General features: G+C 46.5%; 2 protein-coding genes across 2 annotated transcripts; one reads left to right on the forward strand and one right to left on the reverse strand.

Moving 5' to 3' along the window:
- Nucleotides 1-4712: 4712 nt before the first annotated feature.
- LOC149380829 (Heavy metal transport/detoxification superfamily protein) lies at nucleotides 4713-7294 on the forward strand. Its single transcript, XM_089630752.1, has 3 exons — nucleotides 4713-5144; nucleotides 5310-5385; nucleotides 5507-7294. The coding sequence occupies exons 1-3, from the start codon at nucleotides 5112-5114 to the stop codon at nucleotides 6997-6999; spliced, it is 1602 nt and encodes a 533-aa protein (XP_089486878.1). The 5' UTR covers nucleotides 4713-5111; the 3' UTR covers nucleotides 7000-7294.
- Nucleotides 7295-11031: 3737 nt separating this feature from the next.
- Nucleotides 11032-11676, reverse strand: LOC149380830 (uncharacterized). Its single transcript, XM_089601214.1, has one exon. It carries the CDS (start codon nucleotides 11674-11676, stop codon nucleotides 11032-11034), a length of 645 nt encoding a protein of 214 aa, XP_089457340.1.
- Between the last annotated feature and the right edge of the window lie 2438 nt (nucleotides 11677-14114).

A 14114-nucleotide genomic window follows, 5' to 3' on the forward strand; every position in this document is an offset into this window, starting at 1 on the left:
AATCGACTCACCTACCACCGTAGAAACGCCATATACATGTAGGTGTGTGTTGTTCCTGCCCAAGCCTTCCCCCACTTCACTTTACCATCCACCTTCTTGTTGTCAATGGTGCCCACAAGAAGAGTAGTAGTGTCTATTTATGTACATCTGATGTCATATGGTCTTACGAAGACTCTTGCTTGTAATTGCTTATTCATTTAATAATAAAGTTGAAACGTTCATTCATTCTTTCTTTGTTTGAAGCTTTATGATAAAACCTTAGTCTTTTAGTCCATAAACAAACTTAACAACTTATGAAGAGACAAATGTAGATTTGCATGAACAAACTCTTCGTAGTTTGCTTAAAACGATATATTCGCAATCTTAGGGTCAAAGGACTATTGACCTCAGTATGATTGTTAGGAGAATCTATGATGTCTGGTTATGAGGCATTGAGAGTTGGAGACTCTATAGTTCTTCTAGGTATCTTCCGAAGGTACTGAATTGACCAGTGCACTTCTAGAGACAAGATAAGAACAAACCATTTAACCTCTTATGTCTCGAAGTCACTATGTATGAATTGCATCATGCTTACCTTAATCCTGAAATGAGACATGTCATTTCACACCTTAGTATTCTCATTTGAGAAAGTCAGAGTTCGGACTCACTATGTCATTCCGAACAGGGCCTATTGGTGAAGTACTAAGTTGTGAGAATGTCATGAGTAACTTTGTGAAGTTCTCATAGATATGGAATTCATGTACAAGATTGCTGAAATGCAATGTATGTCACCTCATGCTTTGTTCCTTGGAGTGTGAATAAATGAACTGGCCAGTGTCCAAATTGAGTCCTGACTCTTTTGGATGAAACAATGTGACTTGTTAGCTCCTCGTCAATACATTGTTTCTAACTTATTCCCAAGCGACAAAGGAGTTGAGGAAATAACAGCTAGAAGGGTAAAATGGTAATTTAGTAAATCCCGACTAGCTGATGACATTCATGAAGGGTAAACATAGATAATATTCAGTGGATCCGCTCATCATAATTAGGTTGAATTCTTGAGTAGAAAATAAATTCATTTGAACCGAGAGATTTTCAGTGTCAACTCTTTAGTGGAGTCAGTTGGCATTAAGCTAAACTTGGAAAAGGTTTGTGAACTTTTGAGTCCAAGTGTTTAGCTCAAGCTTTGTTCATTTGGGTCCATGAGGTCACTGTCACGAATCACATCGAGTAGGAATAGTTAAACTGAAAGCTAAGTCAAAACAAGAACGACACAGTTTTACGAAAATTGTCAAAAGGGTATTTTTGTCTTTTTGGACATAGGACGAAAAGAATGTCAATAAATTTTTTTTGACATTGTCATATGATGACAAATGAAATAAATATTACTCAGCCATATTAGTGTAATTGGGCCTTGAGGATTAATTTCATTTCATAGAATTTTACTTGAAAATTCTTAGTGGGTTTTTCTTATGTTGTCATGAACAAATGAAGAAACATCTAGAAGGTCCTTCTAGAAGCCTTATTTTCGTCCAACCCAATGAAAAGAGAGGCTAAATTTCGTGCATACCATGGTATGAAAGAGATATTATTTTGTGCATTAATGTATGAAGATACTTGCCAAAAGAAAAAGAGGAAACAAATTTGCTTCTAGAAGCAAGTGTATTTTCGGCCAAGAGAGAGCAAATTAAATGAGGAAACAAATCCAAGGCCTTAATTCGCTCATGTTGGACGTCCATATAGGTGAGAAAAGAGAAAAGGAAACTACCTTTTGAAGGTAATCCCTCCCCTATAAATAGAGGCATCATTCTCATTGTTTCATTCATCCCAAAGTTTTAGAGATTGAGAGCTTCTCTCTCTAGACTTGGCCGATCCTCTCTCTCTCTCTCTCTCTTCAATTTCGTTTTATTGTTTTGGCACCTAGGTCCTCATTTGACCTAGTGTTTAGCTCTGCGACTTCAAGACTCGTTCTTAGGTCGTAGTGTTTAAAAGTGCCCACTCACTAATTCCTTTTCTCTCGAGTGATTTAGTGATAGAAACTTTCGTGGTTGCTCGAGGTGCCGAGGAAAGAAAGAGGGACATGCTGCGAGGGGAGACGAGCGTTGCAACTTTCTAAGAGCTTCTCAAAGATCAAGCTTCAAGAAAGGTTAGTAAGCTTCTTAGCTCATAATAGTTTTTAATTACATGTACTTGCTTCTTTGTCTAGGTTAGTAAAAACTGTTTTTACTTGAAAAGAAATTTTTTTAAAATTCCGCCGCTTCCCGAAGCGTTTAAACTTTTTCTTAAACCCTAGATCAATTCCAACACTTCTTGTCCATGAGGGATCGTTCCACCATGAAAACTTTTGCTTCCGATTCCTTCCGGACATGCTTTGAACGAGCAAGCTACTTTAAGGAGTACCGATTTCTCTGCTTCTTCCTTCCGACACCGCCCGAAATTCCCACCTTTTTTTTCCTCGCATATCGACCGCTTCCGTTGCCCTGCAAATTCCTCTGAACTCGCTCCTCTCACCTCGCTCGATAGCTTTGGATCATCTTCTTGGTTCCCATGAGAAGCGTAATCCTCTCGAATGGGGAGTGTGAACAAGGTCTGGGCCATGGAACAGGTCTTAGGCCCCGGTCCATTATCAAATAATGGGTTGGTGAAGATAGGAAGTTTTGGGCTTTCAGGGACTGGGCCCATTTCTTTTAATTATGAGACCGAAATAAAATTCATGTTGTCGTTTAGAGCAAAAAAGACCATAGCCTAACTTCCTCATCAAAAGCGGTACTTGGCTCTCTCCCTTTGAAAACAGGGCCGTCTTCAACATTCAATGGAGACGCTTCACTCGTGAATTTCTTGGAATCTTCAGTGATGATAGCTGCCTTGGGAATATGAGCCGCATTTCTAGATCCGACGGCCTCCACATGAATCAAAGGGACTGGGCTCATATGCATGGCGACATGAGGATTTGCGTTGGCCTTCAATTTTGGAACCCGATTAGCAGTCGCCGAACCTTCCCCGTTAAAGGCCGAGATTTTCTCCATGTCCACATGAAGCCACAGTCCCAAAATGCATCGATGACCATCATTATCATCATTTCCTATCGTCAATGGTTTAGAGCACTAATTATGTTCATCCCAATAAAGCCACACCTATAGCAGACCCTGGGTAGTCTCTCATATTTGAAAGAAACCCAAACCTGTTTTTCGAAAACTGGTATGGATCGATCGGGACAAATCGGTTTCTCCAGGCACACATCCACTTTATATCGGATATAATCTTTGAGCACCGACTCAAAGCTCTTGTCCTACTTGAAGTTGACAGCACGTCCACCTATTTCTGCAAGTCTGAGTACATTCTTTTCCGTTCTTGCGCGCAAGAGAATCTCATACATTCTGACCTAAAGACAAATATACGAGAAGAAACAGTCTTTCTAGGTCTCCGACGGTGGCCATTTCTCAAGAAAAATGACCCTACTATTCAAACACTATGGCCTTTTTTCGATAATCTTGATAGAAACCACCGGATCGTCAAACTCAAATACGACATATAAACTATCCTTATTCCATTCCTGAAGTTTGTTTTCCACTCAGTCTCTCCGCACCACATACGAGAAAGAATGGAGTTCAACAACTATAAGGACCCCACCTTCCCAACGACCACTTTTCCCATGGCCGAGGAGTGTATGCGAGTCCTTGCCAGCTCCCTGTTTGTAGATTGATCAACAATATCGTCCCATTGGTCCTCTCCTATATGAAGAGTCTCAGTGAGCTCAACCAGATCGTCGACCTCCTGGTTGTAGGATGTCGTCGTGGAGGTTAGTGCAAACCTCAGTAACATAAAGAAAGGAAACAAAGTTCTCTCTTTACTTGCCACTAGAGAGTTAAGCTAATAGCTTCCACCAATAACCAGTACTCTTCCCACGGAGGTCAAATGTACGTTACTATAAAATCAATCTAGTAGAAATGACGAGTAAAAATAAGTCACAAATGGAAGGTTCAATTTCACAGAGAAAAAAGTATTCTAATAGCTAGAGAGTATATTTTTTTTGATAGGCCGAAATTATTATGAAAAAGTTGTCAATATAATTATTGTTATCAATAGAATGAATGATTAATTAACTATATAACTACACAAATCCAAATCTAAAAGAATATTATTTAATAAAAAGATCTATTACTAAATTATACAAGTTACGAAATGACTGATTGATTTAACATGTTACTGAAAATTTTATAAAATTTAGCAAAATATCTATTGTATTATTAAAAACTAAGCAAAAGATTAGACCTCTAAAATAAATACTGAAATAGCATAAATTATAAGTCTCAATTAAAAAACTATCGAACTAAGAATCATTTTTGAACGGACTGAAAAAAAAGAGTAGTTTCCGACTATTCCCGAAGAAAATACCAAATTTGTACGGCATTTTAAACATTAGTTATTAGTTCACATAAGAGAAATAACAAATGTAAACCTCACATGCATATATTAATTTGGTTCAGATCAAACTTCAAAGATAACAACGTCACATGCAGATTTATTTGGTCAACTCAATTAGCTGGGCTGGTCAGACACGGAGCCGAAAAAAGAGGTCAATTTACAAGCCCATACCAGCCATGATTGCCTGGAAGTGGGGCCGATAGGATAACCAGCACTCGCAATTATTGAAAACACTCTGATTTTAATATTTTATCTCATTCATTATTAATAAAACCATTAGTACTAATATTATATCGCGCCACTAAATAATTACATAAAGAGAAAGTGTTTGCCTTTGGAAGGCAAAGGCATATATACATATGACATACAAAGTACTTTCAATTCATATAGAGCTCGTTTTGTCCACCCAGCCCAACACTAGATCACAGCTGTTCTTTTTGCCTTCCAAACAGAGGAACCGCCTATTCTCTCTCTCCCTTTAAAAATAATATTTTCAAATGACACTAAACCCAACTCGCTGAAACATAGAGAGAGAAAAAAAGCTTAAAAAAAGGAGTGTTTAATGCTCTCAACAACCGACTGAAATCTGCATCTCCTCTCTCTCTCTCTTGAAATATCTTATCCCTTACACTATTTGCTTGGGAGTTCAAAGTCCAAACCTAGTTGACTCTCTCTCTCTCTCTCTCTCTTTCAAAGCAGAAAACAAGATGAGTAAACAAGATGAGTTCATGAAGGTTCAGGTACACGCCCTCTAATTCACTCTCTAATTTTTCCTACATTATAGTCCAAACCGAAGTCCACTTTGTAATAAATTATACTGTCTTGCAATTTACTCCACTGTTTGTCGTCTCTGGAAATGATTAGGCACTGAGTTTTCTGTTTCTCATTCTTTTATATGCTCGCAGACTTGTGTTCTCAGTGTCAATATACACTGTGATGGGTGTAAACAGAAAGTAAGAAAGATCTTGAAGAAATTTGAGGGTAAGTACTCACTCACCCCGCCCACGATCCACCATGCTTTATGATTTACTTTTTGGTCCACTTATAAAGAGACGTGTCATTTATGCTCAAAACTGTGTGTTTGTTGTTGTTTTTTCTCTAGGTGTGTATAGTTCATCAATAAACGCGGAGCAGGGACGAGTGACTGTCTCAGGGTGTTTTGACCCTCAGAAGCTAATCAAGAAGCTCGAGAAATCAGGCAAGCATGCCGAGTTGTTGGGCTCTCAAAAGGGCTCGTCGAATAATCAGGCAAGCCAAGGGCGATTCAACGACCAGTTCAAGAATATGCAAGTTAGCGATGGTTCCAAAGGTCACAACAAAAACAACAACAACAACAACAACAACAACAAGGCTCAGAAGGGATTTGGGAAAGAGCAGCCAAAAAGCGGTCATCAACATCAACAGGTTATGCAGCAACAAGTAATGAAAAGCGGAGGGAACAACAACAAGGAGCAGAAATCAGTCAAGTTCAGCAAAGCGGAACCAGAAGAGTTCGAGATGAGCGACGAGTATGACGACGATGAAGATTTAGATGACTACGACGAAGACCAGTTAGACGACGAGGATGATTTCAGTGACGAAGATGAGGAGTTTGGTCACGGTCACGGTCACGGTCAAAAATTGCCCGTCAACAAGGGTGTTATGCCTAACAAGATGATGATGCAAGGAAACGGAAACGGGTTTGGGCCTTACCCGGGGAAGATGGGTGGAAATGGGCCCAAAGGCATGATCGATGTTCACGCCACAAACGACAAAAAAAGTGGTGGTGGTGGTGGGGGGTTCAAGAAAGGTGGAGGAGGGGTTATCGATTTCCCTTTGGAAGGGAAGGGAAAGAATAATAGCGGCGGTGGCGGGAAAAAGGGGAAAGGAGAGGCGGAGTGGAAAAACAGCCCTAAAAAGCAGAGTGGTAATAATGGAGAGAAAACGAAAAAGAAAAGTGGAGGCTTGCGTGCTCTTCTTGGCTTCGGCAACAAGAAAAGTGCCAAAGTTGGAGGTAGTGTTCCCAAGAAGCCAACTAATGGGAATGGGAAAAAAGGTGCAGGAGGGCCAGACAAGAAGAATAGTACCACCCCCAAGGGTAATAAAAAAAGTGAGTTCGAGCTGGATTTCACCAGCGGTAAAACCAAAGAGGGCAAACCTGGTGGGAAAGGGGAAAAGATGGGTGGTAATAAAAACATGGGCCCGGGCCCGGGCCCCGTGGGTAATGGTATGCAGTTCGGGCAGATGGGCCCGGGCCCCATGGGGAATTATCCGATGGGAGGCCCGGCTGCGGTGCGGGGCTTGCCAGCTCAGCCCATGATGAGCGGTGGTGGCGGGTATTACCAAGGGATGGGTCAAATTCCGGGTTACGGAGGAGCTCACGCCAATCCCTATGCCCAACAACAACAACTTCAGCAACAACAACAGCAATACATGGCTATGATGATGAACCAACAGAGGGGCAGCAACGGAAACGACATGTTTCAGCCGATGATGTATTCGAGGCCTCACCCGGCCGTCAATTACGCGCCCCCGATGGGGATGGCCCACCCGGCCAACGACAATCTCACACACTTTTTCAGCGATGAAAATACCGAGAGTTGTAATATCATGTAGTAGATCTCTTGTAGTAGGAGTTTTTATGTGCCTTACTTTTCTAAGTTATTATATACCTTGTTTGTTGCTCGTTGCTGTTATTGATATATTTTATGTGCTACCTACAAGTGCAAGGTGTGGAAGTATAGTAGGTAGTATAGAGTTATGTGGTACTAGTGTTTTTCTTTCTTTTTTGTTTTTATCCTCCATTTCTGTGATTTATAGTCTTTTTTTTTCCTCCTCCTTCCCTAAGATTGAGGGGATTAATATAACCCCCTAGGAAAAATTTATAAACATGGAATGGAACTTGCCTTTAGTATTGTACTTGGTTAAAGTTCTCCAGGTGTCTGGATTGATGTTCTAATCAATTTTGACGTTACCACTAATCCGCAATGTCTAATGCGTTACTTCATTTTGTACTTTTTTTTTTTTAGAATAGATGTAATGTGTGGTCACCAAATAATAAAACAAAAAATTAGAAAAATAGTCAACTTTTTTTTTTTTTTTTTGAGAAACGTGGGCGGTGCTACGGAAATTTCATATAAGCCCTCACGTATGGCGGAGGAAAACCGTGGTTACAAGAGAAAGGAAAGTACACTCACACAACTACGCAACCAAACAACAACCCAAACGAGAATACGTTATCCCGGTGTGCGGGATTGAAGCTCTCTAGCCTCGGCTCTAATAGCCTCTTCCGAGCAAGGAGGGACAAGCCCCATCCATCTCGAGTTAGAATTGTGCATAACCGCAAAACGGGCTAAGTTGTGAGCCGCAATATTACCAAGACGAGGAATAAACATAATCTTAAACTCAATCAACTTACTTACCTCTCTCTCGATGTGGAGCAAGATCGTCCCGATCTCGGTCGTGGGGATCTTCCCCCCGGCCACCGCCTTGACCACCTCCGAGCAATCCGAATGAAGCTCCAATCTCGACCCGCCGATGCTGAGAGCTAAAACTACGCCTTGGAGAACCGCAAACGCCTCCGCAAGCTGGGGGGTGAATCCCCTAGCTTGGGAAAGCGTTTGCGAGGCTATCACCTTTCCGGTGTGGTCACGGGCAATGCAACCCACACCGAATCCTCCCTGGTCCCGATCTAGAGCCGCATCCACAGTCACCGAGATTGTTCCTTGCGCCGGAGGGATCCACACAGGCTTGGCCGAACTCTTGTCCTTACTCTGACCGGCTTCCTTGTTCGCTTCTCTAAACTCCTCTAGGAAGCCTCCTGTCCACTGAACGAGCTCCGTCTGATTCCAAGCTTTCTTCCCCGAGACGACATTGTTCCTGTGGTTCCATAATTCCCAAATAATAGTGATATAGAATTCTAAATTACTAACCTCAAGAGAGTCCGCCGCTCTGAGAATGGTACCAAAGGCCTCTCCCTCCCCGCGAGGCGGAAGGGTCTCCCCAAAGCCTGCTTCTTTCCACACCTTCCTGCTCCATTTGCAACCCCAGAGAGCATGGTGAGCCGTCTCAGCCTTCCCCGAACATATCGGGCATCGATCGTCGGTGATAATCTTCCTCTTGACGAGCACAGAACGTGTCGGAATCCGATCTTGGCACACTCTCCAGATGAAGAGCTTCACCTTAGGAGGAACCTTCAATTTCCAAAACTTTTTCCACCATTCCTCCATCCTAGTCCGATCAGATGAGCTTGCGCCAAAGCTGCCAAAGTCCATAGCCACTCTATACCCACTCTTAACCGTGTACTCGCCATCCTCAGTGTAGTGCCACCGACGTCTATCAGGGACCCCTTCACCACCACAGAGGATGCTCATAATCGCCCTAGCGTCGTCCTCCCCAAACATGTCCCGGACAAGCGGCTCATCCCAATTACCATCATACCTCATAAGTTCCACCACTCTCATATCAGGAGGAATCAGAGGGGGATCAATCCAAGTGAAGAGTCTAGGTCTGGGAATCCACTTATCTCCCATAACCATGACTGACTCGCCATCTCCAATACTCCACCTCGTGCCTGCCAGGATGATCTCCCGCCCCCAAACCAGGCTGCGCCACATGAAAGAGCTGTTTGACCCACAATGACCGCTCAAGACGTCCCCGTGTGGGTAGTAGCTCTCGCGGAAAACCTTGCCCACCAAACTGTCAGGCCGTCTGAGGAATCTCCAAACGTTCTTAGCAATCAAAGCTTGGTTGAACTTTTCCAGGTCTCTGAAGCCCATGCCACCCTCCAGCTTATTTTGCACGAGGGTTTCCCAAGCACACCAGTGAATCTTACTAGCCCCGTTGCAGTTCCCCCCACCAGAATTTAGCTATAGCCGAGTGAATCTCCGAGATCAGCGTCTTCGGGATCTTTAGGCAAGAAGCCACATAACACGGGATAGCCTGAAGGATGGACTTAATTAACACCTCTCTGCCGGCCTGCGAGAAGAAAAGACCGTTCCACCCCTTAATCTTCTCCCAAATGCGTTCTCTCACGTATTCGAAGAGCTCTTTCTTTCTCCGTCCAGTGAACGCGGGGAGGCCTAAGTACCGTTTATGGCAGTCCGACCTCCGGACTCCAAGGGTCTGGGCAAGGAGCACCTCCTCCTCCTCCGTCCCAACGTCTTTGCCAAAACAGACATCGGATTTTTGAAAGTTAACCATTTGACCCGAAGCCGCAGAGTATACTCGGAGGGTCTCGGCCACCGCCTCGCACTCCTCAGGGCACGCCTTAAAGAACATCAAGCTATCATCCGCAAACAGGAGGTGGGACACACGAAGGTTTCCAAAACGGACCCCACTTATGGCTCCCGACTGCTCTCCCGCCCTGAAGAGACTCGAGAGACCTCTCTGTGGAATAACATGTCCCCGAGTGGTTCCATTGATGTTGAAAGTAAACCGAACCGAGGAGGCACATCGCATCACCTTACCAACCCAAGGAGCCGAGTACCCGAGCCGTAGCATCACAGCCTCCAGGTAATTCCACTCGACCCGGTCGTAAGCCTTGGCCATGTCAAGCTTAAGGGACGCCCACTTTCCATTCCCAAACCGACCTCTCTTCATCGTGTGAAGCGCCTCAAAACCCACCATCACGTTGTCGAAGATAAGTCTACCCCCCACGAATGCACTCTGGTTCTCTGAGATGGCCACATGCATTGTGGCTTTGAGACGATTCACAAGACACTTCGCGACGATCTTGTAGACTACGGTACACAGACTGATGGGCCGGAACTCGCTGACCCTCCTAGGTTCCTCAATTTTAGGGATTAGCGTGATAATAGTATCGTTGATGCTTCCCACTGCTTTTCCTTCATTGAGGATCCCAAGACAGGTCTCTGAAACTGACTCTCCTACCACGTCCCAATACTTCTGATAGAAGATCGCCGGGAACCCATCTTTTCTCGGGGCTTTGATAGGATCCATCGAGGAGAGCGCAGTCCTCACCTCCGCGATCTCAAACGGACGCTCAAGCTCGTAATTCATCTCCTCCGAGATCCTAGGCTGGATACCAGCGACCACAACCTCAATATCCTGCTGAGACGGCCTAGCGGAAGTGAAGATATCCTTGAAGTATCTGGAGATCACTCCTTCGATCTCCGTCCCGCTACAGCGCCAAACCTCACTCTCATCAAACAGGCCACTGATGGTATTCCTCCTCCTCCTCGTCGTAGCCTTGCGCTGGAAGAACTTCGTATTCTTATCACCACACTTCAACCAGGAGGCTCGACTCCTCTGCCTCCAAAACTGCTCTTCCTTATCCAGCAAGGCATTCAACTGCCTCTCCTCACGACGAAAGGTATCCATGCAGAAATCCGAGCCAGACCTTCCTGCCAGCTCGACGATCGTTTTTTGTTTCTCGATCCGATCCTTCATCCCCCTGTTTTTCTCGTAATCCCAGCTGGCTAGGCCTTCTCTGCACTGTCTAATCGAATCGGCCATCGTCTGACTCCGGTTCCCCCCTCTGTCCCTATCCCAAGTCCTCTGCACGACATCATCGCACCCCGGCTCTCCACACCAGGCTTCCTCAAAGAAGAATCTCTTCGGCCTCCCTGGCCGACGAGAGGTCCTAGGACCCTCAGTGCAAAGCAAAAGAGGTCTATGGTCCGAGTTCTAAAACCTGAGATGCTGAACTCTAGCCCTAGGGAAAAGGTCCCCCCAGTCATGGCTTGCCAGACATCTATCCAGGCGTTCTTCAATCCTACCTCTTCGCCATGTGAAGATATCCCCCTCGAAGCCCAGGTCCTGAACGTCACAATCTGTCATCATATCTCGAAACCCAGACAACTGTCCCGGCCCCCTATCCCTGCCCCCTCGAATCTCCGCATTCGAAGCCACCTCATTCATGTCTCCTCCAATCAACCAGGGCCCCCTATGATTCCCTCGAAGCCGACGTAGAAGCTCCCAAGTATATTTCCTTTGAGAGGAAATCGGATCACCGTATATCCCCACAAACCTCCACGACCTCCCATCCTCGCTGACCAAGTCACCCTCGATATGAAACCTCGACATAGTCCCAAGTAGAAACTTCACTGGCTTTTTCCAAAGTAACATCAAGCCTCCGCTCCTACCAAGACATTCTACCGTCACACAACCCTCGAAACCAAGCATAACTCTCACCCTCTCGGCCCCGTCCTTCCTAAGCCTCGTCTCTGAGAGAAACAGAAAATCCGGCCTATAGTCAAGAACGTGGGACCTAAGGGTACCCTTCGTCCCGGGGTTGCCCAACCCCTGGACGTTCCAGATAACACCTATCATCGCGATCGGCGGCCCTCGTCCTTGAGGGGCGCCGCTGTCTCATATGTAACCACCTTAGTCGAATCCGTCGAACCAGAAACTTCTAAAGGACAAACCACCAAACTCGGGTCCCTGACCCCCTGCCCCTCAACACAGACCCCCTGAAAACTTGAAAAAAGATAGGGATGAGAAAGACTAACCTGGCACTCTGGGGGTGCACACACCGCCTCCTCCGGGCCGAGTCTGGTATCGCCACCGGCTTCGAAAAGGCGCGCCATCCTCTTGACATTGCCTATTCTGAGACGCTCTCCAGACTTCCGTTTCCCAGATCCTCCCTCGCTTCTCCCCAGCCTCGTCCCGGTACCCACCCCGTCCCCATCATTAGGAGTGGGCCCCGGCGCAACATCCCATCTGGCAGATATATTAGCCCCAAACTGGACAGAGGGGGCAGATTCCAAATTGGGCCCATTTAAATTGAGTCCAAGCCCACCGCGAGGAGGGCCTTTCCCAAAGACCAACCCTTTATTAGTACAACTCTGGGCTGGAGTAGGTGAGGTAAAGGCCGTGGGCCCTATCAGCTGCCGTTGACCCGGAGACTTAGGTAAGACCTCTCTCTTTATCTCGTGCCCCACGCTTAGGTTGGCACTATCCTCCACATTGTATTTTTTATTCTGACAAATGAGCAACTCCCCTGCTTTCTCCATATCACAAGCAGGGAAACTGATTTCCTCAGATCCCGGGCTTGTACCTTCTCTGTTTTGCCAATTCTGGGAAGACCCATCACTTCCCAACGGTCCATTACCCAGAAGAACCGGCGTGGGCCCAGCCGTCGGAGTCGTCCCCTTCGTCGTGGTCGAGGTTCCTGTCTGCATCGTCGCCGTCGTCTTCAGCATCTCAGGCGCGGTCGGAGTTCCAGTCGGCGTCATCTCCTTCAACTGCAACGTCTCCGTCGGGGTCCGAGGTTCCTGTCTGCATCGTCGCCGTCGTCTTCAGCATCTCAGGCGCGGTCGGAGTTCCAGTCGGCGTCATCTCCTTCAACTGCAACGTCTCCGTCGGGGTCCGAGGTTCAGCCTGCGTCATCGCCGATGGCAGTAGCGGCGTCACCGTGGGAATCGCTCCCTCCGCCTGGAGCATCTTCTCACCAGATTGCCGGCGGTCAGGGTGGGTTTCTTCGTGGGAATCGCGCTCTTCAGCCGGTGTCGTCGCCGACATCTGCACCAGCTCCTTCTCGATCTGGGTCCTCGTCCCCGGAGGAGCTTTATCTCCGATTCTATCCCTTCGTCGCCGGCGAGGAGTGAGGACTCCTCTCTCAGCCGTCGGAGCCTCTCCTGGATCCGAGAGCCTCTCATGGTTTCCCATTCCCGTGGGGGAACCCTCAGCCCCATCGGGACCAGGAGCTTTGGCGCAAGGATCGCTATCCCCATCAACGTCCATCTCCGCCATAGCCGGAGCTTCTGGAACCTTTGCCGCCGGGGAGGTGACGTGTTCATTGGCCTTCGCAGTCGGCGGGGTAGGAGACGGAGCTTTCACCGGAGAGTTCCCTGGCCCAGCCCATCCCATCTCCGACGACCCACCACTGCCCTTAAACCATCTTGTGCCGCCGACAGTTCTGTTAGGAGCTTCCCCACGAAGCCACGCTCCATACCTCAAGGTATCAGACACACCACCATCGTCCTTCTTCATCTGACAATCGGAGATGCTATGCCCCAGGTGTCCACAGAAATAACAAAAATCTGGGAGTTTTTCAAATTTGAAACCCACCCATGTCTTCTCCGATCCGATCGTGACGTGGATTCCCTTGACGAGCGGTTTCCCGATGTCAATCGCTACGCGAGCCCGAATAAACTCTTCCCGAATCCTGTTATCCTTGTCCTTATCGATCCTGGTCACCCGTCCGATACGTTTTCCTAACAGTTCGCCCATTTTCGCAGATCGATTCCTCATCGGAATCCCATGCATTTGGACCCAAAACTCCACGAATCTAAAGTCGTCACCTTCTTCTTCTTTCATTTCCGGGTCGCTTAACACCACCAGGGATTTGTCAAACGTCCAGGGACCGGAGTCCCAGACTCGTTTCTTATCCGCCTCGAGCTCGAACTTAAAGCGGAAGCCTCCCCCCTCGTAGTCGCTGATCTCAAGCTTCCCCTTGGGCCTCCAGATTCCAGCCAAGACGGAGTTGAGTGCATTGCGGTTGAAAGCTTTTCTTCTCAACAACTTGCCCAGAAGACAAGCTGAGAGATCCACCGTAGTGCTTACACATTCTTCCTCGTCAAGTATGAGGTCCTCCCCCTCTTCCTCCGCACCAATGTCTAGTTCAGACCATTTATCACATAAACCTTCCATGGCCGGAGCACAGGACAACCCAGTGAGAAAACCTCTGACTCGGAGGAGCAGAGACAAAGTATAAAGCAGCAGCAATTTTTTTTTTTTTTTTAACTTGACTTTTCTTACATCTTTTT

The sequence above is a fragment of the Urtica dioica genome, chromosome 11 (assembly GCF_054948205.1).
Source record: "Urtica dioica subsp. dioica isolate 48M chromosome 11, U.dioica_male_clone48M_v1_H2, whole genome shotgun sequence".
Lineage (NCBI taxonomy): Eukaryota > Viridiplantae > Streptophyta > Magnoliopsida > Rosales > Urticaceae > Urtica > Urtica dioica.

What these genes read in the sequence shown, in the direction of transcription:
- LOC149380829 (XM_089630752.1), top strand. Translation starts at nt 5,112, where the DNA reads ATGAGTAAACAAGATGAGTTCATGAAGGTTCAG. An exon ending in ATGAGTTCATGAAGGTTCAG is followed by an intron (nt 5,145 to 5,309) that starts GTACACGCCCTC and finishes ATATGCTCGCAG; the next exon opens with ACTTGTGTTCTCAGTGTCAA. An exon ending in GATCTTGAAGAAATTTGAGG is followed by an intron (nt 5,386 to 5,506) that starts GTAAGTACTCAC and finishes TTTTTTCTCTAG; the next exon opens with GTGTGTATAGTTCATCAATA.
- LOC149380830 (XM_089601214.1), bottom strand. Translation starts at nt 11,676, where the DNA reads ATGATAGGTGTTATCTGGAACGTCCAGGGGTTGGGCAACCCCGGGACG.